This window comes from Tiliqua scincoides, chromosome 8, assembly GCF_035046505.1.
Source record: "Tiliqua scincoides isolate rTilSci1 chromosome 8, rTilSci1.hap2, whole genome shotgun sequence".
Lineage (NCBI taxonomy): Eukaryota > Metazoa > Chordata > Lepidosauria > Squamata > Scincidae > Tiliqua > Tiliqua scincoides.
In genome coordinates this window covers 15,062,701-15,090,646 of record NC_089828.1, presented here as the reverse complement: position 1 = coordinate 15,090,646, position 27,946 = coordinate 15,062,701, and the positions used below count along the sequence as shown (strand labels likewise).

Here is a 27,946-nt window from a genome sequence, read left to right as displayed (position 1 = left end):
GGGAGGCGGGCGTTGCGCTGAGCTGCGCTGACTCCGGCAGCCGGAGCATCCCCGGCCCCTCCCCGCCCTCCGCCTCCTGACTCGCTGGCTGTGCTTGTGTGTCTGTCTCCCTTGCAAAGATGGCAACCGAGGGGCTGCAGGAGAACGAGACGCTGGCCTCGCTGAAGACCGAGGCCGAGAGCCTGAAGGGCAAGCTGGAGGAGGAGAGAGCCAAGCTGCACGACGTGGAGCGTGAGTGGCCTGGGGGGCGATGGGGGGGAGGGGGCCTGCCTGCCTCTCTCCAGCCAGGGCTGCTGCCTGGCAGGGAGGAAGGAGCAGCAGCAGCAGCATCAACAGGAAGGCAGAGGCAGAGGATGCTCTCCAACAGATGGCACCTCCAGCCCAGGGAATTGGGGAGGGGGCTGCACTGGAGCCCACCCTCCCCCTGCCCACCCCCATCCAGGATCCCAGTTGCCCTGGCCATCCTTGGGTACTGGCGGCAGAGATGAGCAGCTCCACTCCAGGGCACAAAGGAGGGGATGTCAACAGGGAGGCCAGGAAATGCCAGAAGCAAGCATGGGAAACCATCAATGCATGCATGGAAAACGGTTCTCCATAGTGATGAGAGCCAAGGGAAAGCAGATCCTGGCCAAGGGAGCATTTGGGATACCTGACATGAAGGGGGGGGGGCTGGTCCAGAAGGGGAGACTTCAGCAGGTGCCCTTCTCCTCAGCCTTGGATGAAAAGCTGGACCTAATCACATTCCTTCTTTTGCACAACCCCTTGATCAGTCTGTGGGCATCGGTGCACCCCCTGGGGCATGTGGCCCTTCTCTGTCTGATCCATAGGGACACTCCTGGTGCCACAGGAAGAACAGCAACCAAAGAGATTATTCATTTACTTGCAGGGAGGGGTTTCAGTATAGGGGCTCTCATGGGTTTGTTACTGGTCACTGGTGGTTACTAGTCCCTGAAGAAAAACTTCTAATTTGGCTGGGCTGCCCAATTCCTGTTTAAATTAAGACATAGTTTTTAATGTGACTTGCAGCAAACATATGCTCAGATTTTTTTTTTGGGGGGGGGGGTAGTCTGTGACTCCAAAAAATGCCTGTGTGAACATATATGGTGTTCTTCTATTTTATAATCTTAATTTCTGGCCAGTGGTGTAGCTAGAGGGGGTGCAAAGCACTAAATTTTGCAGGGAGCCTCACCACAGTATGCAGACTCCTCTGTTTTGCTCCAAAGGGGAGGGGCAGGGGCAACTTGCATGCTGTGGTGAAGCTCCCTGCAAAACTTAGTGCTTTGCACCCCCCTCTATCTACACCACTGTTTCCAGCCTAGGTTTGACCTAGCTAGTCAGATGCAAAACCTTGAGGGCCTTCACTGGGCACATCTTGGATCCATGCTGTGCCTACACTGAGTTTTGGGGTGCCACTGTGGACAAACGCTGTGATGAGGACAAAAGCTTTACCAATTCTTAAGGGGGCCCCCCATTTATTGATTTTTCTTTCCAGGTGAAAGGTAGACTTTCCTAGCCACAAGTTATTACAGTACATGTCATTTCTTTATATCACACTAAAGAAAAATAATCATAATAATTTCACAGTAGGTTATATTATCATACAGTGATAACATTATTAGTAATATCATTATCAGCATCTACTTCAATCTCTTCCCCTCAGTAAGTGCCACTTCCTGGGCCCCAATTCCATGTGCTATTTCTTTCTTAAGTGATGTGCTCTGCTACAGACTCATTCAGAGATGTGTTCCTGCTGCCTGCTTGCTGACGATATGTTGTGGTGCCCCTTTTTCCTGATCTGGGAAGTCCCCAACTGCTGTGAGTACAGAATGGGGAAGGTTGTAGCTGAGTGATAAAGCACTTGGTTTGAGAGTTTTATTTCCTGTTATTGATAGCGTAGCTGGTGGGGGGGGGAAACAGTTAAGTACTGCAGGTGCCACAATGTGTCTTGTAAAAGGCCCCTCGAACTTGCCATTGGAGCCATTCTGGGCAGCAGTGGCAAGATGCAGGAGACATGGTTTGGTCTGGTGAGTACCTGTGCTTTGCTGTCAATGCCCGGAATGACTGTGATGGTGAGTGGGCGGGGCCACTTACATGTTGCATTGTGGTACCTGCAGTTCTTACCATTTTGCCACCCTCTAGCTATGCTGCTGCCTCTTATATCCAAGTAGGGCTAGGGAAGTCTTGTTTGAAACCCTGGAGAGCTGCTTCCAAAATAGACAATACTGACCAATGAGCTCAGTCATTCTCATGGGGGGGGGGGGTGTCAGGGTTTGGTCAAGTCAGGTGCTAGCCAGAGACCCAGAACATAGTGCGCTAGTTCCCTGCTGCTCCTGTTTGATCAGAAATGATGCGTGCTGGGCTCCTAGCCTGCAAGTAAAAGGAAGAGAAGCAGATGGGTGAGCTTCAAAAAACCTCTTCCTGTCCTACTTTGTAAGCACCAAGTAGGTGGAAAGAAGTGATCTGGAGCCATAGCAGCTTTTCCCCCTTCTTCCAGGGCTTCCTGAAGAAGAAGAAGGGAGGAGAGCTGCTGTGGCTTATGCTCACCCACTTGGTTGCTTGCCCCCTCCCTTCATTCATAGGAGTGTGTGCAAGTGCATGTAAATGCAGCATGGGGGGGGGGAATTCAAGGAGTACAGGGGCATGTGCCATCACAGAGCAGTACACCTGATGATAGCTCAATGACCAAGCACTTGCTTTGCATGCAGAAGGTCCCAGGTTCAATCCCTGGTATCTCCAGGAAGGACTGGAGAAGGAAAGCTTATCACCAGCAGTTGGTCATGATGCGGTACACCTCTGAATACTGTGCCAGTTCCCAGAGGCATCTCAGACTGCTGGGCTTGATGGATGATGGGCTGATCCTACAGGGCCCCTTTATATATTTTGATTAACAGTCCTCTTTGGATATGGCTTTCAGCTCTCTGCAAGAGGCCACCTGAACTGACTCCAGTCTGAGCAGTTTTGCTGTGTCAGTGCACTTTTAAGGGAACTGTTCTGTTGTCCTGTTGAGAATATGATCCTTTCAGCTTCTGCAATTAGGTGCAAGCTAGGTTTTGTTTAGTGCACAGAGAAAGATGGTGTTTGGGCGGTGAATCCATTATAAATCAGTGCAAGACAAAGAGGTAGAAATGGGTTGCTTGAGATGGAGCCAAATATGCCATCTCCTCAGCAATGAGGCATTGCCCATGGACTTGCCACAACAGCAGTTTTTCCACCCCCAGTGCCTAAGCTAAGGGCAGAAGTCTACGTTGTGAATGTCAGGAAATGGTGAAGGTTGAACGTAACCTAATGCCATTCCTGGTGTCACTACTGGGTGGGGAGCGAAGGAGTCTGCAGCAAGATTCAGCGGCTGCTGTTGGATATATTCAAGGTGTAATAACAAAAAAGCAGATTATTTTAGGAGCATTAGTTGCAGTTATTTCTTAATACTTGGAGACAGAGGTCTCTAGTCCAGGGCTTTGTGACCTTGTGTGTGCGTGTTCATGTGCTCGCTAGCAAGTACCACTTTTCCAAGTGCCACCTTTTGTGGGTACTTTTGTGGGTACCACTTTTGTGAGTACACCACCAGAGATGGCAGCTGTGCGCAAAAGTGGGTGGCTTGCCTCACAGTTGGGGCTTCGTTCTGCGCCCTCCTTCCCCAAACTGTGCCCTTCCTGACGTGCCAGGCAATGCCATAGTCATGTCGTGCCCACTCATACACCCTCCCCACCACAGTCATACTGCTTCCAGCAAGGTTGGGCCAGGTAAGGTAATGCCACCTGGTCGCCATGGTGTTGAGGCCAAGTTCCATCTGCCATCCTTGAAGAACCAGTAGTGGAACTGATGCCATTGACTGAAAAGACCTGCTGTGGCAGTTCTGAGAAGTGCCCAACCCAAGGTTTCTTGCATCATGTTGTTGTTAAGAATACTTATACCACTTCTCACCAAGAGTAGTTCACAAAGTGGTTTACATAGTAAAACCAATCTATAAATCGTTCCTGTTCCCAAATAATTCACAGTCTAAAAAAAAGAAGGTATATCAGCAACAGCCACTGGAAAAGATGCCATATTGGGGTGAAGAGAGACAGTTGCTCTCCCCCTGCAACATATAAGGGAACACCATTTTAAAAGGTGGTACACTTGCTTCCCACCTTCTGAATCACTCCTCTGCATGTGCTATTTACAAGGGGGAAAGGTAAGTCCACCAGGACCAATGACATGATTGGAGTCATGCTTAGTTTGGCCCATAGAAACAAAGGTTGCCCATTGGCCAGAAAAATGACAGTCTGACCTGGTCTTGTGCCTCTATGAGAGACTTGTTAAGGAGGAATCAGCAGATGAAACTTTCTTGTGGGCTAAACATAGGGGCATTTATTTCCCTGCTTCCCACACATGCAGGGAACGACACATGGTGAATGGAATTGAAGTTACGGTGAGCAAGTTTCCAGAGGGGAGCTGTTTCTAGACAAATGGGTCCCAGCCTCTTTCTGAGCATAGCTGTCCATTCAACAAATCTTTTGTTGCAGGCTATGCTTTTGCTCAATCTTTATATCTAGAAGGGCGCAATCCTAACCGCTTACGTCAGTGCTTTCCAGCACTGGCATAGCGGTGCCAATGGAACATGTGCTGCATCCTGCAGTTGGGTGGCACTCACGGAGGCCTCCTCAAAGTAAGGGAATGTTTGTTCCCTTACGTCAGAGCTGCATTGCCCTTATGTCAGCGCTGGAAAGCACTGACATAAGGGGTTAGGATTGCGCCCTAACTTAGGTAGCATTGGAGGATAGAAACCAGACCGTGTCCACTGGCCACGCCTCCTGGTAGGGCACACTGTCAGGGCTTGTGCCGCCTGGCCATGCCCCATCCTGGTGTCCATGCATGGTATCCATTGACATCTGTACACACAGCTGACTTTCTGTGGCTCCTTCCTTTCAGTTCATCAAGTGGCAGAGCGTGTGGAGGCCTTGGGTCAGTTTGTGATGAAGACACGAAGGACCCTGAAAGGCCATGGCAACAAGGTCCTCTGCATGGATTGGTGCAAAGATAAACGAAGAATTGTCAGCTCCTCCCAGGTAAATACACACCTTTTGATGTTGTTTATGCTGCAGAAGCTGTTTGAAGGATTTGTACCTATGCTGAGAAACAGTCATTTGAAATTGCATCACTGCTTTTCTAAAAGTTTTGGCAGGGTGGTGTGCTGCTTTAGAAGCTGTGATCCCAAGACAGAGGAGGGCAAGAAGGTAGATTGGGATCTTCTCTTAGACCTCTTGGGTGATTTACAGTTGATTGGCAAGGCTTTCTGACTCCCACAATGTTAGCAAGTAAAACCACAAGTTTTATAAAATCCCATTCCTCTCATTTACCTTATGTTAAAGTATTTAAAAATGGCAAAGAACCACATCTAAAAGACAGTTCCACAAAATTAAGTTTAAGGAAGTGCAGCAGTTTGAAAGGATGAGACAAATTCAGAACCTATACAGGTTTCGGCCATTCAAAACCACCCAGCTTTCTCTTAGATGTGACCCCATGCAGAGCTGTAGCTAGGTCATTTGACACCCAGGGCCCATAAATTTTTATCACCCATACGACAGAATCAATTAATTATAAATTATATTATCAATTAATTAATTAATTATTAATTAATTAACATTTTTGTACCACCCTTCCTCTAAGCAGCTCAGCGTGGTGTACATGGTTCCTCCCCTTATTTTGTCCTCACAACGACCCTGTGAGGTGGCTGAGACTGAGAGATAGTAATGGTCATGACATGAAATGAATAATAATAATGACCAGAAAATAAATGCAATGACTATTTCCCCACAAGCAATGGATGAAATTCTGTATCAAATGGTATTTAACATGATGGTATTATTCCTAAAAGCCACGGTCTCCAGAGTTTTGGTCACTAGGATGTCACACCCCCCCCTCCCGGATGTCTCATTGGCCTGTTTTGAGTTAAGGCAGTGGTTCTCAAACTTTTAACACTGGGACACACTTTTTAGAATGACAATCTGTCCAGGACCCACCAGAAGTGACGTCATGGCTGGAAGTGACATAATCAAGCACAATAAAATAATTATAAATAATTAAATTAAAGAAAGACAGATAAGTAAATAAGGGGAAACCAGCCCTGTTCCACCAAGTGAATTTTCTCTGTAGCCTGCCTGCAAGAACAGCCCCCCACAAAAATATCAGTGAGATTTTCAGCCCTCCCCAGTGCCCAGTTCAGTGTAAATTCTTATATTTCAAGCATAGCACTATCAGGACCCACTTGGCTTTACAGGTCTAAAAACAAATAAAATGGACCTTACCACCTGAAGCCTCTGTTTTATTCTTTGCGGGGGGGGGGGTGCTGCCATCTAGAGCATTTGTTGAGCTCCACTTTCATCAGATTGGGACCATGCAGCTAGCCTTGCATTCCTCTTTGCCTGACTCTACCAGGAGCCAAGGCATGTTTGCTTACTCACGAGTAAACGTGACCTTGTGACTTACTTTCGCTTTCCATAGGGCTCAATACATTTGTCTGCTTGGAGGGAGGAACTTCCTTTTTGGGTGTTTTTTTTTGGGCTGCTTTAATTGGATAGGAACCATTCTGGTGTCATTTGATTCCTCCCAGCCTGCGCTTTCTGACAAACTATAGAAAGTTAGCCTACTTGCGAGTAAACGCACGATATGGCTTGGTTTCATTTTCCATAGGGTTCCATGCATTTTTATTTCTGGTTTGTTGGCCATAACTTTTGATAGAAAGGAGATATTTCAATCCCATTTTTTGCATTGCATTCTGCTGGAAATTCCGCATCCAACAGTATATGGCATGATGGGGTTACTTATAACCTTCATGATGTTAGCGATGTTGGGACATTTGTGGTGTGTCACCCCCCCAAGGGTGGTACCCAGGGTGGACTGCCCCCTGCCCCCCACTAGCTACGCCACTGGCCCCATGTACCACTGATGTTGGCAAACTTAACTTGGGAATAATAATAAGCAGTTGATGTTGCATTACCATGTTTCCCTGAAAATAAGACCTAGTGTATTTTTTGAGAATTGTTGAAATTTAAGACTAAGACCTAGTTGTGATCAGGGCCAGGGCGGGGGGGTCCTCGAGTGGGGCAGGTGGACGACATGACCAGGAATGCTGCACTCCTGTGTGCCACCTAGAAAGCGCCTGCTGTGCTGCCTTGGGCAGAGGACACTGAGAAGGAGCTGAGGTGGGAAGCAGCAAGCGAGGCAACCCTGCCAACCAGACACTGAGGCTGTCCACATGTTCCAGGGAGTAAGTCCCATTAACTATAAAGGGACTGACTTCTGAGTAGGCAGGCAGGCAGGGATCCTCCTGCATGCTGAGGGGATATTTTTGCACTGTATATTTTTGTACGTGAATGACTGTGGATTGTTGTACATTAAAAAAAAAAAAAAACCTTCCCCCAAAATAAGACATAGTGTGTTTTTCTGAGCGCAAAAAAAAAAAAAAAAAAAAAAGACAATATCTTATTTTCTGGGAAACACGGTAGTTGTACTGGTAACAATTAGGAGTATCTCACATTTTTTTTAACTATTTTTGTTTAGTGAAACTGGGCAAGGATGTTTTCTAGCGTAAAGTAATTCAGCAGCTATTAGTAAGTATAGTATAACTTAATGCAGTCTGATAGGAAGTACGTCAAACACATAATGGAGTAGGAAGAAAAGAGAAGATCATGGGGATAAAAAGGATAACAAAACCTGGATTAATGTTTTCTGAAACTCTTAGTCTTCAGCAACAGAAGGCTACAGCATACGTTGAAAGACTGTTTGACCTTTAGTGCAATACAAAGTACTACCATTATTTATTCTATAAAGCAGTGGTTCCCAGACTGTGTGTTGGGATCTGATTTTTGGTGGGTCACGAAACTGACATGGAACATGTATTGAGCCCTGTGAAAACCAAAATGGAGCAACCACCAGAATGATCTTGATCGGCTGGATTTCAACAAATGCACCATCCACCATAGTAAAAAGGATAAAAAACAGGGGCTTGAGCATGCAACTTTTTTTTTTTAAGTCTTGTAAAGCTAGGTGGGTCCTGACAGAGTATCATTTTTTAAAGTGAGTCCCAGTGCTGAAATGTTTGAGAACCACTGCTATAAAGAGGTCTTTGTAGATATTAAATGCCTTAAGTGGTGATCTTAATACAATTTTATCTCAGATTCAAGTTTGTAGTAAATTGTGATCTTTAAATGAGAAGGACCATACTTAGAAAAGATTATGTGCTGAAGGGCTTTCTCAAATTTTTTTTGTGGGTATGCTCTATTTCCTGTAGAATCTATATTCCATAACATATGGTATAATTAACCATTACATTTCTGAAATGTATCCTCATTAGCTTTAGTGCATTTTCCTTTCTGGTTTTAGCCAGAGGCATTATGAACAAATGGAACACAAGTAGGGGGAATTAAGTGCAGTCAGGCTTTAAAAGAGGTTCTTGCATTTAGAAGATTCTTTGTCTTGTTGTAGGATGGGAAAGTGATTGTTTGGGATGCCTTCACGACCAACAAGGTGAGTTCCTTATTAGTTCTTGAATAGTTTTATACACTTCCTTTTTAAAATTAAAATGTTTACAAGATGCCTCACCAAATGCAAAATGACACAATAAAATTGTCTGTTGGCAACCTTCAGTCTCGAAAGACTGTGGTATCGCGCTCTGAATGGTGGTTCTGGAACAGCGTCTAGTGTGGCTGAAAAGGCCGATTCGGGAGTGACAATCCCTTCCACACTGGGAGCAAGTGCAATCTGTCCCTGGTCTGTCTCCCTGGCTATGGGCCTTCCTTCTTTGCCTCTTAGCCTCAGACTGTTGGCCAAGTGTCTCTTCAAACTGGGAAAGACCATGCTGCAGAGCCTGCCTCCAAGCGGGCCACTCAGAGGCCAGGGTTTCCCACCTGTTGAGGTCCACTCCTAAGGCCTTCAGATCCCTCTTGCAGATGTCCTTGTATTGCAGCTGTGGTCTACCTGTAGGGCGCTTTCCTTGCACGAGTTCTCCATAGAGGAGATCCACACATTATTAAATAAGACACTGAGACAACCTTTTTATCCCTTACCTGGAGATGCCAAGAAATGAACCTAGGACCTGGCATGTGCAAGGCAGGTGCTCTACCATTGAGTGATAGCTCCACCCTCTGAGAAGTGTCAGAAGCTGTACCTTGGTGACAGAGCACAGGCCTTGCATGCAGAAGGTCCTAGGGTCAGTCCCCAGTTGAGAGAATCTCAGGGAAGAGAGCTAGGGAAGATCTCTTTCTCTGCCTGGAAAATGGGACTGATTCAGTGTAAGGAAGCTTGTGATCTGCCTCTTGAATTATAAATGTCTATGCCCCATGAATTATGGTTGTTACTTATTTTTATGCAATAAAAGCAGATGGAAGTAGTTTCTGCTGTCTCAGTACTTTTTGCAATATGTTGGAGACTTGCCATTTGGATTCTGAGATCCAAGGAACATTTTATGTTTCAGGAACATGCGGTGACAATGCCTTGTACCTGGGTGATGGCATGTGCCTATGCTCCATCAGGATGTGCCATTGCTTGTGGGTAAGTAATGAAATTTGGACCTAGTAAATGAAACGTTCATGTCTGTTAGTGACAGGCAGGAAATTTTTTCACATAATAGTAGTTATTTTCTCAGCTTTTATATAAATTTATAGTGTGTTTTCATTTCACTCTTGTTCACAGCCTCTCTTAGCAGGTGCTTTGGCACTTTATAGAGATATATTTTGCATTCAGTATAATGGTTCCAGTAGCCACTTGGAACTGACCAAATGATGACTTCATGAAGCCAATTGAGAGTGAGGGCAATGGATCTGGCCCTCACTCTGAATGGGAAAAATTTTGTCCTGCTTCTCAGGAGCCCTTAATTATCAGTTAAATTGAGAGGCACATTTCACAGAGCATGATTTTGTTGTCAAATGGTTACAGGTCGTGCCTCGTTCTCTACTGGGGTTCCATTCTGGAAATCTCTGTGGATAAAAAAATATCAGTGGATACCAAATCAGTGGAAAAATAGCTTTAAAGACCCACTTCCTTTCTTGCTCTTCCATTGTCACCCCAGAAAGCATTGGTATAGATGCTATACTGCGTTAATCCACTAAATGGGATGAATAATGGAATATTTTGGAATGAAATTATAATTATTTAACAGTGTGAAGGTAGAAATGGGATTTTGTTGCTTTTTTTCCTTGCTGCAAGGCATTTAATGGTGGACCCCAGAATCAGTGGTGAGTCAAATAAGTGGATACCAAATCTGTGGATAATGAGGCATGACCTGTATATCAATTTTTTTACATCATGGCCCCACTTTTTGCAGTCTCAGTCTCAATCATAAAGGCTAGACATCGTAAGCTTTGTTTTCCCAATCCCTGTGATTTTTTTTAATGCACAGCATAAAAGTAGGAACGGTCTCCATCAATATGAATTTTCCAAGTGAACTGCAGGATGAAACATTACAGCAATTAGGAAATCTATCTTTGCGGGGAGTGATGGTGAACTGCATTGTGGTTAGTGCTGTAGTTGCATTGTACAACCAATGCTTCAATGGTTTCTTTCCTGTTATTGTTTTTAACGCTAGTGGTCTGGACAATAAATGTTCTGTGTATCCACTGACATTTGAAAAAAATGAGAATATGGCTGCAAAGAAGAAATCGGTTGCCATGCACACAAATTACCTGTCGGCTTGCAGCTTCACTAACTCGGACATGCAGGCAAGTATGAATGCTGGTATAAGGATAATCTAGAACAGGGGTGGCCAACCTGTGGCATGCAGACACTGTCTAAGTGGCACACAAAAAGTCCCATTGCAGCATTAGAAACTTGGGGGCATGCTGTGAAAGGAGTAGCAAAGAAATCAAACAAAGCATAAACTGCTGCGGTGCTTTCTTTGTTATTATTTATATATTCTTCAAACATATATGGAACATTTTATGTTTCATGAACTAGTGGTGACAATGCCTTCTATCTGGGTAATGGCATGTGCCTATGATCCAAACCTGTGTGCTATGCTCTAGGTGTGCCCAGTGGACATTTTGAGGGTTTTTGCGGCCTCAAGGAGTCCAGAAGTTTCAAATTTTCAGCCTTCTCAGGGCTGGGAAGGCATCCCTGGCCCTTAGAAGGTCCTCTTGATGTGACCAGAACAGAGTTCTGGTTGTGTTCAGAAGTTTTCAGCTGCCTAAATCTATAGATGTCATCATCTGCCAATTTCGGCATCCCTGGGGTTTCCAGGAACAAAACCCACACAGACACCGATGGCCCACCTATATAGTCTTAGGGCACAATCCTAACCAACTTTCCAGCACAATCCTAACCAATTTTCCAGCACATAGCTGTGCTAGTGGGGCATGTGCTGCATCCTGCAGTTGGGGGGTAGACACAGAAGGTATGGCAATGTTTGTTCCCTTACCTTGAAGTTGCATTACCCTTATGTCGGTGCTGGAAAGTGGGTTAGGATTGCGCCCTTAGTGAGATGTGGCTATAGGGACGTGTCACGACAAGGTTCTGTACTTCAAAACCATTGGTCAAGTCAATAAGTGACTTGACTAATCCAGACATGATTATACAGTGGCAGAGACGGAACTGAACTCCAGTCATGAAGGGTCCACCTCTCATTTGTGAAATAATGGTCTATCTGTTTTTAGAATGGTTAGGGACCCAGGCTGGGGAGACCTGGGTTAAAATTCCTTGTTCAGCCACAAAGCTTACTGTGTAGCCTTGGGTCAGTTACTGTTTTCACAATTTCACCTCATAGGTTTGTTGTGAGGATATTGTGGGGTGGTCCCATGCAAACCACCTTGAGCTTCTTGAAAGAAAAGTAGAACATAAAAGTGAGTAGAAGTACTAATGAAGGATAACGAGTGCCTGCCTAATTTTCGATTCTCCCTCACAGTACACAGGGATGTGAGGAGCAAAATCCAGGGCAGGTTCGTGTCTGTTGCTTTGCCAGGCATATGAGCTTGTTTTAATGGAGCATCAGCTCTGGCTGATTCTATTTTGGGACTTGAGAGAGGCTCCAGCGGAAGCCATTTGGTTTCCAGTAATGAACTCGAGATGATGATTTGAGTCTATTGCCATGGCAACAGATGTCAAAGATCTACCTGCAGGGCTTGGGTGAGCTAAATTGTGGCCTCAGAAGTCTGGGATCTGGCAGAATGGCAGCTGAGCTGGCAGTAAAGAAATATGAAGCCCAAATCCTGGTTTTTATGTGACACTTGTGCTTGAGGGCATACCAAGGAGCGGGGAAATTTGTCATTGGGAAAACCTGCAGAAGGATATCGTAAATACGTGATTTGTGATTGGATTAAAGTTATTCAATGGATTAAATAAATCTACCTCAGCATTTCTCAAGTGGTGGACCCACTAGCTGAGTTGCGAACCAGTTGCAAATGGGTCGTGTAGCAACTATCTCAGCTGCCATTGAAAGTACAGAGCTGAAAATACAGGATATAGAGCTGCTGGGCAGGGTAGGCTTCCAGTGGGAGAGAGGTATGGTGCTTTATCCTGAAGAGATGGGAAGATAGGACATTGGAAAGGGGGGAGGACCATGTGGTTGGAGAAGGATCTGTGTCTGCATTGACTTCCGAGCTGAAATAGTTGAATCCCATGCAAAATAACAACACAAGTGCTCTGTGTGATGGGACCTTTGGCCGATCGCAGCTTAGATTTGAAGCCTAAATTGATGATATCACTTCTGGTCATGACATCACCTTCTGGTTAATGACATCATTTCCAGTGGGTCCTGACTGATAGTCATGCTAAAAAGTGGGTCCCGGTGTGAAAAAGCTTGAGAACCACTGATTTATTTCAAAAGATTATTAAGCATGTATCCTGCACCTAATTGGGGCTTCCAGTGGTCTCTCCCCCTGTGGGGAGGGACCATAGCTCAGTGAGAGTGGTAACTTCTTTTGCATGCAAAAATCTTCTCACCTGGAGACAATAGTGCCAGTCCGTGTTGACAATACTGAACTTGGATACTGATGACTGGTCAGTCATTTGGAGAAGGACTCTACAGGAACCTGCTGCATTCCGAGTCTAACTATTACTCAATTTCATTTAAAACATTTCATAAAGGGCGCAGTGAATGGGGTGGGGATGCCATTGTGACTAAACTAAGCAGATGTGAATCTGATCAATCTGCTTAGTTTAGTCACAGTGGCATCCCCATCCCATTCACTGTGCCCTTTATGAAATGTTTTAAATGAAATTAGTAGTGTGCCTTATTCTTTTCCAGTGACTTTGCTTTTTGTGTGATTAATCTGCGGAACTCCTTACCACAGGATATGGTGATGGTGTCTGGGATTGGGTAGATTTCTAGAGGAAAAGTTCATCACAGGTTTGTGAATCACAGCCATGATGGGTATATGCAACCTTCTGATTTTAGAAGTAGGCTACCTCAGAATGTCAGATGAAGGGAGTGGCAACAGGATACTAGTATCTTGTTGTCTTGTGTGCTCCCTGAGACATCTGGTGGGCCACTGCAGGATACAGAAAGCTGAACTAGGCGGGCCTGAGGACTGATCCAGTTGGACTCTTATATTGTCTCGTTGGCTGAAACACAATAGCTTTCCTTCATATTCTGCGGTTTGTAGAATATTACTTCTATAACCAAAATATTACCTGAGCCTGTTTCCACAAGTAAAAGAATTAGAAACTCTTTTAAAATAAGAATTTTTTTTTTTTACTCTAGCCTAGAATATCTTCAGTGGGGGAGTAGATTTCCTCCAGGCCCCATGCTTCTATGAAGTTTCATTCCACTTTGGTAAAATTATATTTGCATTTGCTCAGTGGCAGAGCACCTGATATCATGCAAATGGGCTCAGGTTGGATCCCTGATATCTCCTGGTAAAGCTTGGAAAGATCCCTGTCTAAGGCCCTGGAGAGCTATTGCCAATCAGTGCTGATGCTACTGAGCTAGAAGGTCCTGACTCAGTAGAAGTCAGCTTCATCTGCATTTCTTTTAACACACAGTTATAATTTTCATGAAGAGTTAGGGCATGCCTGCTGCTTTTTGGGGTGGGATCTTGAGTGCTGACGAAACTTCAAAGGTCTGCGGCCAGAGTTTGTGATATTGTGGTGGAGTGTGAGTTGCTGCCCTCTATCTTAAAAGTTAGACCTATTCCTGGGTATATTTTAGGTGCTGATTCAAAAAAATGGCATCGGTTCTGCCCGATCACATTTAGTTTCAGAGATACGGCATAGCCTCGTTAGTAAATGGTTGCAGCCGCTTCCTCGTGAGGAAGCCTATGCCATGGCTGTCGTATCTCTAAAACTAGAAGTGACTGGACAAAACCGATGCCATTTTTGGAATCAATGACCCAAATTCATATAAAACCACCATCAATTTTGAAAAAAAAGTTTTTTGACCCTCAATTTTGTGGTCTGTGATTTATTGTTCATTATTAATTGTTAGCACGGTGGTTTAAGTGACTGCGTCTTGATTCCAACCGAAACCAAGAAACCAAGAGGGTTAAACAGTCTTTTTCAAGTCTTGCATTTTAACTGATCTTCCTTGATTGAATCTTCCTAGATTGTTGCAAAGCATCTGTTTAAACATTTGCAGTGCCTGGGCAGAAAGGGAGGAAAAATAAGAGATTTTCACTTAAACCCCCAAGTATCCTGATGTCTTAGGGCTATTGGTTGTCCATTTGGACAGTAGAAAAATGATGTCAGTCTTTTACTAGAGAAACTGTTTAACATTTACCCACAAGGGGGCAATTAGTCATCCAGTCTAACAATCAAGTGTTTTTCAGAGCTGCTGATGGGGCATAGATAAAAACCTGAAAGCCTACTAGATCTGCATCACCATCCCCCCCCCCAGATTAAGGGGGGAGTGATCTGTGCTAAAAATGGATCATCCTCTGACAATGTCAAGTCTGACGCACATGATAATCCATAAAGAATGCATTATTTGCAGGCTGCAGTTTAAGAAGAGAGAAAAATCTGCAGCTTCCAATCTCAGTGTCACCTTTTGACCATGTAAATATTTCTTGTTATGCAAAGAATGATTGCTAGGAATTCCAAGATCTAGTTAGGAATAATTAGTTAGGAGTATTCTCTCTCGTGTGTTCTGTTACCCTGCACGTGCCCGATCTTGTCTGATCTTGGAAGCTAAGCAGGGTCAGGCCTGGTTAGTACTTGGATGGGAGACCGCCTGGGAATACCAGGTGCTGTAGGCTTATACCATAGTCTTTCGAGACCGAAGGTTGCCAACCAACCATCTCATGTATTGTCTTAGGTTGCTGGACCTCCCTTTCTTAAAAGGGGGTATGACAATCACCCGGAAGTCAAACTCTTCTGTTTTACCTTACCCCCAACTGCAGATGTGATTATTCTGTGGAAGAAGGTCCACATAAGCTCACATGTCAACATATGTTCAGTTGCACTTGTGGTCGTATCTGCTTAGAACCTCCATATTCTTCTTGTGGCTATCCAAGTATAACCCATCCTTGCAAACAGCACTGGCTACCTCCCAAATGTCCTGTCTGTGAACTCCTTCCAGGGGCAGTTGGCTAGTTATGCTTCAAGACAAAATGTGAGACTAGTTGGTTCTTTGAGCAGTTCTAACCAGTGGCGTCGCACCGGGTGATGCGCATGGTGGGGGAGGGAGTGACACCACTACTGGCCAAAAATTTTTAAATCTCAGTATTTTTGAATAATACCATCATGTTATATATCATTCCGCAGCAACTGTTATCCTGCACATGCCCGATCTTGTCTGATCTCGGAAGCTAAGCAGGGTCAGGCCTGCTTAGTACTTGGATGGGAGACCGCCTGGGAATACCGGGTACTGTAGGCTTATACCATAGTCTTTCAAGACTGAAGGTTTGCCAACCATTATATCATTCATTGCATATTTTCATGCAGAATGCAAAGGAATAAATCGTGTTGAAATATCTCTATTCTATCAAAGGTTATAGCCAATAAACCAGCAGGGGGCAGGGTGATGGAGCATCCCCACTCTTGCCCCCTAGGGTATTGCCTCGCCCGCTGCATGGGAGGAGGTCCATCGTGGGGAGGTGCTGGCCTCCCACTCCGGGTAACACAAACCCTAGTGATTCCACTGGTTCTGACATTGATATACAGTGAGACACCTTTGAGTGTGTTGAGTTTGTTCTATTTATATGAAATGTATTTTTAAAAATGTTCAGGACCTACTAAATAGTTACATGGAGAATTAATTACACATCAAACAATAACAATGTAATAGCAACAAATAATAACAGCACATCAAACAATGACGGAACAATGTAACAATAATCGCAGTCTTTAACAAAAAGCACCCACAGTACAGTGATTATGTTAATGTGTGTGCCTACATTTGCCGCAAATACCTAATTCTCTGGTTTTACCAGAAATTACCAAAATTTGCAATCAAGGAATGGTAGCTAGCCTGGATTTCAAAGGTTTTTGTTGACTTTGTGACGTTGTCCACTGTTTACTGTCCCCCATCTTTTAATAGACCATATGTAGAGTGGGAGAAAACAGTGATAACAAAATAAAAACACACAGCGCTGCTTTCTGCACTTCTACCTTTGGAAGTATTCCAAATCTGCAAAAAAAATAAAACCGTTTTCTCTCACCTCTAGCCATATGTCTTCTTTATAACCTTGGTTCTCTTTCTCTCCCCACAGATCTTGACTGCCAGTGGAGATGGCACTTGTGCCCTCTGGGATGTGGAAAGTGGGCAGCTCCTGCAGAGTTTCCATGGCCATGGGGCTGACGTCCTGTGCTTGGATCTTGCTCCTTCGGAAACAGGGAACACATTTGTGTCAGGGGTGAGGTAGACGTATATTTATGCAGAATGAGGGAAAACAATTGTGTGGAGGGGCTGAGGAGGAAGGGCAGATAGTGGCCCAATAAAATGGGTGTTCCAGTAACGGAGAATATTCACAGATGTGACTCTCCATACCCTTGTCCTGTCAGTTGGCGTTGCTCTTGTACTCGCAGGTGTGCTGACAGTGTCAACCCATTAATCCGGGTCTTTTGTGGCAGAGAGTTGCAACAAAATAGTGTAAACAACCCAGTCCAGGATTAGACTTTCCCAGACTTTTGATTGGTGAAACATTGCTATTTTTGAAATCAAAATTGATAGCAGGCTTGTCACCCTTATACCCAGAAAGGTTCACTTTTAAAGTTAAGGTGCTCAGGTCGAGGGTGGGCAGGTATACCAATGAATTGGAACTACCAACAGGGTTTGGGTCTATCCACTGAGGATCTGACTGGAATTCTTGTTCTTGTTTTTTAGGGGTGTGATAAAAAAGCAATGGTCTGGGACATGCGGACTGGCCAGTGCATTCAATCATTTGAAACCCATGAATCGGATATTAATAGTGTCAGGTCAGTTGACTACTACTGTGTATATGCTCACACTACTGCATTATAAAATATAGCAGTAGTGCACAGATATAGCAAAATGCCTTTCTGGATGGTGAGAGTGGGGGTAGGAGAAGGGCTTTCCCTGCTGCCTGTCACCTAAGCTGCCACCATAATATGAGGAGCAAGCCTAGGTCTGCATAAGTAGGGCCTCACTTGTCTTTGCTTGCCAAACAGTGGTGTCATCCTGAGTGGCAGATGGGAGAGTGAGGGCAGAGCCTTCATTCCAGAGACTCTGTGTGGAAGGGTACCTTTCCTATGTCTTGGTCACACACCAGGGTGACGAAGCAGCAGTTCAGCAAGTAGCTTTTGTGTGTTTTTATTTTCTAAACCTTTAGATAGAGGTGGGAGAAAACAGTGATAATGAAATAAAAAGACATAACACTGCTTTCGGCACTTCTCATTGTTGTAAGGGGAAAAAAAAACCAAATCTGCAAATAAATAAAACTGTTTTATTTATTTGGTTTTTATTTATTATTTAATGGGGACATACATGAGTGTGGCTGCATCTGCTGATGCTATACCACCTATATCACCTCCCAGTACACTTTTAAAGCGATTATAATGTATAATTATAATGTATATTTTAAATAAAAACACATCACACCACTTTCTGCACTTCTAATTTGGAAAACACCAAAATTTACCAAAAAAAAAGATGTTTTCTCCCATCTGTACCTAAAATATTTCTTAAATATCTAAAGGGCTTTATAAGAACTGGCAATTCATTTTTTTTAAAAATTTTTATTTTCCAAAATAAAAACAAACAACAAATATTAACAAACACAAACTCAATACACAACACAAAAAAACAAACACAGAAACACACCGTTGGAGGGTGCAAGCAATCACGTATCAATATATCTAATCAATCAATACATATCTTCTAATCTTGTTCCTCTTCTAGTTTAGCCTCTTAATATCATTTCTCTATCATATCATATCCTGTGTAATATATCATGTATACAATATATTCATCTAAATGCCCTATCTTATACATCTGTAACTTCATACATCAACCAAGCATAAAATGGTCTCCATTGCTCTATCTGTGTCGGTTTGCGCTAATGATCCAAAATCTCTGTAAGCCTATCCATTTCCGCCACATTGATTATTTTCTCTGTTAATTCATCTTTCATTGGAATTTTAATATCTTTCCAGTATCTAACATATAAAATCCTTGCAGCCGTTAATATCATAGTAACTAAATACACATTTTCTCTATCTATAATATCTAAGGTAATATTAAGCAAAATTAACCCTGGTTTCAGCGATATCGTAAATTGAACGATCTCGTATTGGATTCCTTACCATTTTCCAATATACTTGCATTTTTTTCCCATGTCCACCTCATATGATAAAACGTCCCTTCTACACATTTACACTTCCAACAATTTTTTGATATGTTCTGATTCATTTTTACCAGTTTTACTGGTGTCATGTACCATCTATAAAACATTTTATATACATTTTCTTTAAAATTTGTTGCTCTAATAAATTTTATATTATATTTCCAAATCTATTCCCATTGTTCTAATATAATATTATGACCTATTCATATTTAACTTTTACAATTGAAGGAAGACTTTATTTTGCTTTTGAGGCGAATTTAAACCATTTATTTTGACAGAGTTAATACACCATCCTCCCTTAACCATCATGTTTCTTTTTACTATTCACCTTCTCTTTTTCTCTTCTTCTTGTTGCTAGTGGTGAATGCCTCTTTGGCCCTCTAGTTTCTTCCTTTTCTGATTCCTCTGTTATCTCTGAATCATCTGATTTCTTTTCTTCCAGCTCCATTTCTACAATTTCTAGTTCTTTTCTTCTCAGTTCCTCTTCCTCAGTTTCTTCATTTCTCATCTCATCTTTCATCACTGTACTCAAAAAATTTTCTGCTTTCATTGTTGAAATTATATTATATATCTGTGACTGGAATTGAAAAAACATACCTTCTGGGAGAAGCCATCTGTATGGTATTTGCTTAGAACTGGCAATTCATGATTGCTATTTATAAGTCCTCCTCGACTGACATATTAACACTTTTTGTGTGCTGCGTAGGTACTATCCAAGTGGAGATGCCTTTGCCTCTGGGTCAGATGATGCTACGGTATGTTGCTCGATTTTCTTTTGAAAAGTCTTGTTCTCCAAGCTAGAGCTGGAGACAGAAAATCAGCCCTGTTTGCATATTGACTTCATTGAGTTTTGTTCACTGAATGCATGTGGGGGAGTAGGGGTGACTCAGTGGTATGCAATACAGTCACTTTGTGTTCTTGCCAGTGGGCAGCAAAAACATGATCGTTGTAGAAAGCACAAGGTGGCTGGGTGTGGAGAGGGCCGAAGATCACCAAACAGAGGTTCAGCAGGTGTGGTGTTGCCCCCCACCGAGGTTTGCACCTGGTGCAGACCACACCGGCCACACTCCCATAGTGACACCACTGATTGCTGAACTCAAGTACAAAGGGATGTAGTCAGTGGGATCAGGGATGGGGGCATTTCTGCATCACTTACCAAGTACAGAATCTTGCCAACCACCCGATCTTGCCTTTCGCTACTCTCGCCATTGTAGTAGCTGAAGCAGCATCTAGAACTGCCAGTCAGTTGACATTGGATACAAATTCCCATTTATTTCAGTGGGCAATTAATCAGTTTGGCTGCATACCTACTGAAAAGATTGCTTGCCATTTTTAGATGCTTAAAAGCGTCTGTTGTGTATTATAAATACATTGTGCATGAGAAATCTTCTTAGATGGAAATATTAGAAGAGCTGGAGTGGTGAGTATCAAGAAACAGGAATGGTTTGCCCTCAGTTAAAATGGGTGTTTGAGCTTGCTTCTCTTCCAAATGCTGATTTGTAAAGTTTATCTGGAATATAGAATATGGATGTCTTTGCAGCATACTGGAGCAGAGGTTCCAAGTTGCTTTAAGTTCTGAATTTGGCCTGGAAATCCTGGTTACAGAATCAGAGTTTGCCTCTGAATGCATCCTATATACAACACACAACACTTTTCAAGGAATTCCTTAATAGCAGGCACCTAAGATCTGAGCTTGGTAGAAAAGCACTTGCTTTGCATGTAGAAAGAACCAGGTTCAATCCCTGGCAGCTCTAGGTAGGACTGAGACAGATTCCACTTGGAAACTCTATGGACCTAGATAGACTAAGGACCTAATCCTGTCCAACTTTCCAGTGCTGATGAAGTCATAATACAGCCCTGAGGCCTCCATGACTGCCCCCCCCCATCACAGGATGCAGCACAAACCCCATTCGCACAGCTGCATCAGCACTGGAAAGTTGGATAGCCCTTAGGGTCTGATTCAGTAAAATCAGGTGTTGCTTCATGTGTTAATATCAGGCCTAGAGATCATTTGCATGCCTTTATACATAGAATTCTTTATTTGTTATACCCCATTCCTCTTGCACGAAGCTCAGAGCAGTTTCCAGGTGGTTTCCAAGGTGTTTTCCCATCTGTGCTGCTTACAGGATCAGACCTGCTTAGCTGAAGTAGGAGAATCCAGATGGATTTGTCTGCTATTTTAACTCCTCAGCTGAGCTACTGCTTTGCAACCCACCCCACTTCAGCGGTCCAGCAGTTAATAACTTGGGATGTGTCCTTTGAGGCTGTAACTCCATGCTTGTGATGTTCATGTGGGGATCTTACTTCTGGCTTCCTGATACTATGTCAAAACGTTGCTGTTACTGAGGGATGTCAGGGAGGGCTAAAGGCTTAGTTTGCTTGGCTTCAGCTCATTTCGCTGGTTTTTACAGTATTTTGATTCATCTCTGCTGTTTTTGTTCTTCCTTTCCTGCATTTGGTTGTTTTGGTGTTTATTTGACATTGCTTTTCTTAGCCATTTTGGATTCTTTTTTTGGGAGAAAAGCAGGATGTCAGTCTGTTTATTTTAAAAGGCTACCGTCTGCTCTGAAAATGCAGCAGAGTGAAATGAAAACGAAGCTGTCAGAATCAAAAAATGGTAGAGTGCTTTAGGCTGGGGAAATGGCAGTTTTTGAATTGAATTGAATTTTTTACATATGAATGCTCCTCAGTTGGTGCAGGTGGAAAGCTAGCACAGTGAGAAATACTGGGGCTAGACCAGGGGTGCTCACACGTTTTTGGCTCGAGAGCTACTTTGAAACCCAGCAAGGCCCGGAGATCTACCAGAGTTTTTTTTACAATGTTCGCGCCATCATAACATATAACATTTATGTGTACAATGTATGTTGGTGTACCTTGAGCCCCACTGAGTATAACAGGACTTACTCCTGTGTAGACATGCCTAGGATTAGGCTGTGAGGCTGCAATCCTAGCCACACTTACCTGGGAGTAAGCCCCATTGAGTACAATGGGCCTTACTCCCGGCGTTTCCTCCCAGAGGCACCTGAAGGGGGGGGGTCGGCACTCCGCAATCTACTCATTTTGCCTCGCGATCTACCGGTAGATTGCGATCCACCTATTGAGCACTCCTGGGCTAGACCCTTTCTTCCTGAGGTGCTAGTTTTCTGCTTTTGGGGGTTGGTATCCCCCCACTTAGGGTCCATTTTGCTGCCTCCTCCCACAGCATTTATAGACCAGGCCTGCATCAAGCACCTTCTGTTCGGAATGACATGCAGGACCTCTCTGGGGTTTCAGACAGTGTGTTTCCCACCCCTCCCTGGAGATGCCAGGGACTGAACCTGGGACCTTCTGCATGCAAAGCAGGTGTTCCACCTCTGAGCTACAGACCCTCCCTTTATCAACCCCTTTCATCTGTAAGGTCTGGCAACGGAACCCAGTAGATTTTGTTTGTTCACATTAAGCATTTTTGGGCTTTTATTGCTCAAATTCAGTTCCAAAAAGGGGCTCACAATTTCAGGGCTTTCCCAAGTTCTGCATGTCATGTGAATTAATAGCTATAATTGCAGACGTGTTCTGCCCACCCACCCACTTGGCAGTCGTGAAAGCTTCTTTTCCACAACACAACAGCATTTCTTATCGCATTTGGAAGGAGGGTAACAAGGAGGTGGGCAAGTTTGGCATGGCTTCTGAATTTATTTAGACTTCTTTCAGGTCCTATTTTAAGAGCTCAGTGTGGGTTACAATTACAAATACATCAGCATCTCATTGTAACTCACCACAACCCTGTTATGTCAAGGGGGTGCGTGTGCGTGTGAATGAGAGAGACAGAGACGCAGAGCAATCTATCTCCTCAAGACCACCCAGAGAGCAAGAGTTTGATTTTCCCACATGCCAGAACAACATTCAGTTTCAACTATGGCAACGTTTCTGCTATAGAGTTAGCACTATATAGTTAGTTGTGCCTGCAGTGTTTATTGCACTTTTGTTACTCTGGTCCAGTTCAGACAATTGTGTCTGCTCTAGGGGATGGGGCTGTAGTTCAGTGGTAGAAAGGCAGAAAGCCTGCTTTTGCATGCAGAAGGTTCTGGTTTCAGTTCTTGTCATCTCTAATTAGGGCTGGGGAAGCTCTGAAACCCTGGAGGCCTGCTGCAAGTCACTGTAGACATTACTTTGCTGCATGGACCTGACACAGTATAAGGCAACTTTATAAGGTGTATATCTATACTATCTATAAGGTATAGATGATAGCAAATATGTCTGCCTTTTTTCAAGATTCCCATCACACACCAGAGAGGATCAAAAGCTTCCATGTTTAAATTAACCCTGGTTACCTGTTGCATCTGAGCTCAGAACTGTGGTTTGTTCTAACTTTGGTTAACAAACAAGGATATCAAACTGTGTTGTGAACCTAGTTTGTTCCATGCAACAGTATTATTGTGCTTTAGTGTTTCTTGGTGAAACATTACAATGAAACTGGGAAATGAACCTCTCACTATGTGAATGTTACTTTTCCTTTCCTTCCAGTGCCGTTTATATGACCTCCGAGCAGACCGAGAAGTGGCCATTTATTCCAAAGAGAGCATCATCTTTGGGGCATCCAGTGTGGATTTCTCTCTTAGTGGTGAGACTTAAATTCTGATGCATTTTTCCTTGAGAAGAAGCTTTTTTTCGTAATTGTAGTTTTTATTGCTTTTATTACTACTTACTAGTGTTAGCTACTGTGGCTCTTTTGTAGTATTTTACTGTAATTTTTGTATTTTAATCATTGTTAACTGCCTTTTATGGGAGGAAAGGTGGGTTATAATTGTTTTAAATAAATATGTGATTAATGATAAGGATCATACAATTAATAATTATTCTTTACAAATGACCTGTCTCTTGCAGGTCGCTTGCTCTTTGCTGGTTACAACGACTACACCATAAACGTGTGGGATGTCCTGAAAGGGTCCCGTGTGTCTATTTTGTTCGGACATGAGAATCGTGTCAGCACTTTGAGGGTTTCGCCTGATGGGACGGCATTCTGCTCAGGATCATGGGATCATACTCTAAGAGTAAGAAAACCTTCCCCCCCCCATTCATTTTATTTTCATTTTTCTATGGGACTTTGGTGCATAATTTTCCAATGGTGCATGCAAAAATTATGCCACCTGTCAATGAACTTCAACTTGAGTGACCTGGGACCCACCAATAACCCTAACCTACAACATGAGACCAATGTGTAATGTTGCCTTTACCATTTATGGTTGTCCTTCTTTTCTCTCTGTGTCTTTACTTGCATCGCTCTCTTACAAGAAAAATTAAAATAAAAAAGAAGAAATCTGTGGTGATGTCACTGCTATGACCCAGGGCAACCCACTTGCAGTTCACAATCTACTGCAATTCACAACCCAGCTGAAGATCAGTGATTTACATTGCTGTCTTCCTGACACTTGTCATGAGTTGATACACTAGGGCAGGCATCAAAGGGAAGAAAAATTTGCTGGAAGAATTATTAATGCTAAATTACTGCAAACACTGCCACAAAGACACTTGGGTGTAATTTGCATGTTTCTGTATTTTATGCACAGTAGGGAGCACATTCCATGCCTTCCACAGCCTGTGTGGATGTTATGATTTGCACAATCTCAACCCACTCCTCCACAAATCATATGAATCAGTGTATCTTGTGTTAATTCATACAAGTGGCACAGAGCACATTTCATTGCTCTCTCATCTCATATGCAGTATCTTCAGCCCCTGGGTATGTGAGCTAGCCCTCCTATTCTAGGCAAGTTATGAATCGACCCATTGATTGAACACATTCTTAAATGAGCATATGTCCACCTACCCTGGAAAACTAAAGGAGGTCACTAAAACAATGTGCAGGCTGGACACCAAAAGCTAGAGCCAGAGTCTCTAAGCTGAAAATGGGTATAGAGGCAAAGAACTGGAACTGAAGGAGAAGAGTGGGAAATGGAAATAGAAAGCAATGGGCTGGAGCTAGAGTATAGCTGGCTTAATGAGGAACTTTCAAAGAGGGGCTTTTGCCCCAGTGACATTGGCTGTATGATCTGTCCCTCCCTGGATCTTTAACTGGGATGTTAATCAGCGAATGTGTCTGTCCTTGGTTTTTCATCTTGAGTAGGACTAAGGAAAGGGAAGCTTCAGGCGATCAAAGAGGTGGTTTATCAACAGCTCTGAGTTTCAGCCTCACCTACCCATTCTCACTGTTATTCCTGGCATTGTGAGAGTAATGGAGGGGGGCTGGAACTAGGGCATGATCCAAATAGGGTAGAGTATTCCCTGTATCTCCACTTCTACAGAAGAGGTGCCTCCATGGGGTCCCCATCTGTGCTGGATGCTATGGCAGAGTCCAGCCCCTCTTCCTCTCCAGAGGGGATATCCTTGGGAATAGGGCTCAGGCATAGCTGGTTCTCAACAGCATGTGAGCTTAAGAGAAGAATCATCTTAGGAAAACTAAATGCCCTTGTATTTCCTAATTATGTTCTGAATTTTCTGTCCACAGATCTGGGCTTAATCTTCAGCAGTGTTTCAAACAATGTTGAAATTGACATCGCGGGATTAAAAAAAGCTGACTTCACAAATACAACAAAGCTGCAACAAAGAAACAAAATGCAACAACATGACAGTCAAAAGCTTGAATGCTCTGTTGTCAGTGTTCTCATACTGTTGCCCAAACACAAACACTACTAGTTAGGTAAAGGTAATTACTATTATCATAGAGTGGAACAATCTATATGTGGTACAATAAGATGTTTTTAATTCTGTTTTTGAAACTACTTTTTGTTTCTTGGATATAATTTAATAATTTTAAAGCCAGACGTCTACTGAAATAAGCTGTAACACAAAATTTAGTATTTTGGTGCACAAAATATACTTTATATTCGCATGACTTAATTTCCTTCCTAAAGTCCACTTGGAAATGATAAAACAGATTCCTGCTTTTGTCAGGGTATCTGAGGAGTACCTTGCAAATTCCACAGAAGTAGCATGACAGACAGTGTGGGTGATTTATGCTTCTGGGCCTCCTACAGCAGGGGAAAAAAACAGCATTCTCCTGATCTGAGGGGAGACTGCACAAATTCTCATGGAAGATATAGGGCCAGTCTGTCTATGAAGCTGACTGAGGCAGTTGCCTTGGGTGGTAGTTTGGTCGGAGGGGTGACCCTGCAACTTCCATTACCCCTTCTCTTCCTTCTTGAATCCTGGGAAAATGATGCAAAAAAAGGAGGGCACAAAGAAGAGAAGTGGACTAGCTAGAGCATCAGAGCCCACCACTTGCCCCTTCTCCACACTCCCTATTCTGCTCTGTTCCCTGTTCCTTTTTGAATGCAGGGAGCAGGAAGAGAAGGGGCAGTGGACAGCGATGCACCACCAGGGAAGGGAGGGCATTTGATGCACCTCAAGTCATCAGGAAGTCTTTGACCAGCCCTGAGGAGAGATGAGCACATTCTTCCCCCCCCTCCCCTTGAATGAGACTGGATGTGGCAGCAGTGACATACATCTTGCATCCAAAATAGGACTCCAAAATGTGGGGAAGTGGAAGTGTGAATTACTCTCATTTCCTTCCTGTGTCTGTGGAACATGCAAAGCAGCTCTGATTCTTGAGACATTCCTTAGCTGAGCACTGAATGTAAAACTTCAAAAAAAAAAATTAACAAATGACTGCAGTTCAGAGCCCAACTTTCCAGCACTGATGCATGCATGCCAAATTTCCAGGCCAATGTGGTGTGCACTGCATCCTGCAATGGGGTGGGCAGTTGTGGAGATCTCCTCATGGTAAGGGAATTTTTTCCCCTTGTGGCTGCATCAGTACTAGAAAGCTGGATAGGCTAGGGTCCCCAAGATATTAAAAATGGGACTCTTTTTCCCATTCATTTCTATTGGATGTGGATTGCCCCCAAAATCAGCTGGTTGTTATATAACTTCACTGAGTTTGAAAAAAATTCAGCTCGGGGATTAGAAGCCAGGGGCAGATCCTTCAAACCCTTCCTCAGCACAGAATTAACACTTCCCAATTTCCTAACCATGGTTAACAGATTGGAAAGTGTGACATTACCACCGGCCCTGACTGCTTTCAATCACTTTAATAAAGTTAGCATTTATGTAAGTATTTTCAGTATCAGGTCTTATCAAGCCAACACATTTCTTGTTGAAGATAATAGCTGTTATATAAAGGTGTAATTTTTTGTAAGAAGAATTCTTTAAGTCTCTTTTTAAAACTGTTTTTAGATTCAGCAATTTAATCTATGTGTTTTGAAAATAACTCTTAAACATAAAGCAAAATGGAAATGGAAGAGTGGTTTTAATGTATGTGTTGTGAGATAGTTGTTAGGTCTTGGACAGCGTAAATTATATCTTTTTGAGTGATTTTATTTGAATTGCAGGGATGCTAGAGGGTAATAACAAACCCATTTTATGAGTCAACCACACTGGAATTGCCTGCTCTGGATTAATGTAGTCATGTAAGATTTTGGATGACAAATGGATATGAATGATCAACTGGCGAAACAAAATCTAAGTAGTAACAAATCTCCATCACTCAGCTTAACCTACGTCACACAGTGGATGTGAGGATTAAAAGCCCCATGTACTGTATGTTGGTCTGACTTCCTTGATTGGAAGACAGGATATGGATCTCCAATGAATAGTTGTCCAGAAATGTCTGGGATTGCGGAATAAGTTCAGATAATAGACATACTGAGGTCTGATTTCAGTGGTCCCTCATACGTGGAGCCTCATGCGGGGCTCTCCTATGAGAAGAAGTTCCTATTCTCTTTGATATGGGTGGTTGCTTACCACATGTATCCCTATTAGATGCAAGGCATTGTCACCAGTTTTGAGCTGAAGAGGGTCTCCTTATGATAAAGGAATCCTACCTTCTGCATCAGAGTTTTGGATTCAAAGATATATTACAAAGGAAGCTTGGCTGCTGCCAATCCATGTCCTTCCATGGGTCTTTTCCAAAATAGAAATGTAATTGTATTCAGTGTTTCCCTGCCTCCTACAAGTGGAGTGGGGAAATGCTGGCTAGAAGAATGTCATGCCACAAGTTTCTTTTACCAGACTTTATTGGGAAATCACACGGGGGGCGGGGGGCGGAATGCAGGTCAACAGCTTCCATCATTAGTGTAGTTAGGCCTGTAAGGATAAAGACAGATCCATGAGAGGCAACCTCTGCAGTTTCATGACACATATATATACCAACAGGTTTACCTATCAGCCTTGTCTCCTCCCACGCTTCAGGTAGGCTGTGTGTG

The 27,946-nt window shown here is 43.4% G+C and overlaps 1 protein-coding gene and 1 pseudogene across 1 annotated transcript; both read left to right on the top strand.

Annotated features, from left to right (window-relative positions):
• The first annotated feature begins 63 nt into the window (after positions 1-63).
• Positions 64-27,946, top strand: GNB5 (G protein subunit beta 5). Its single transcript, XM_066635242.1, has 11 exons — positions 64-231; positions 4,909-5,045; positions 8,464-8,505; positions 9,452-9,528; positions 10,562-10,694; positions 16,614-16,757; positions 17,228-17,319; positions 19,414-19,462; positions 23,211-23,307; positions 23,571-23,737; positions 25,192-27,946. The coding sequence occupies exons 1-11, from the start codon at positions 120-122 to the stop codon at positions 25,201-25,203; spliced, it is 1,062 nt and encodes a 353-aa protein (XP_066491339.1). The 5' UTR covers positions 64-119; the 3' UTR covers positions 25,204-27,946.
• Positions 15,041-15,158, top strand: LOC136659756 (5S ribosomal RNA; annotated as a pseudogene).

Coding starts and splice junctions, on each gene's coding strand:
- GNB5 (XM_066635242.1), top strand. CDS start 120: ATGGCAACCGAGGGGCTGCAGGAGAACGAGACGCTGGCCTCGCTGAAG. Junction 17,320..19,413: donor TCGGATATTAATAGTGTCAG/GTCAGTTGACTA, acceptor TGTGCTGCGTAG/GTACTATCCAAGTGGAGATG. Junction 19,463..23,210: donor CTGGGTCAGATGATGCTACG/GTATGTTGCTCG, acceptor CTTTCCTTCCAG/TGCCGTTTATATGACCTCCG.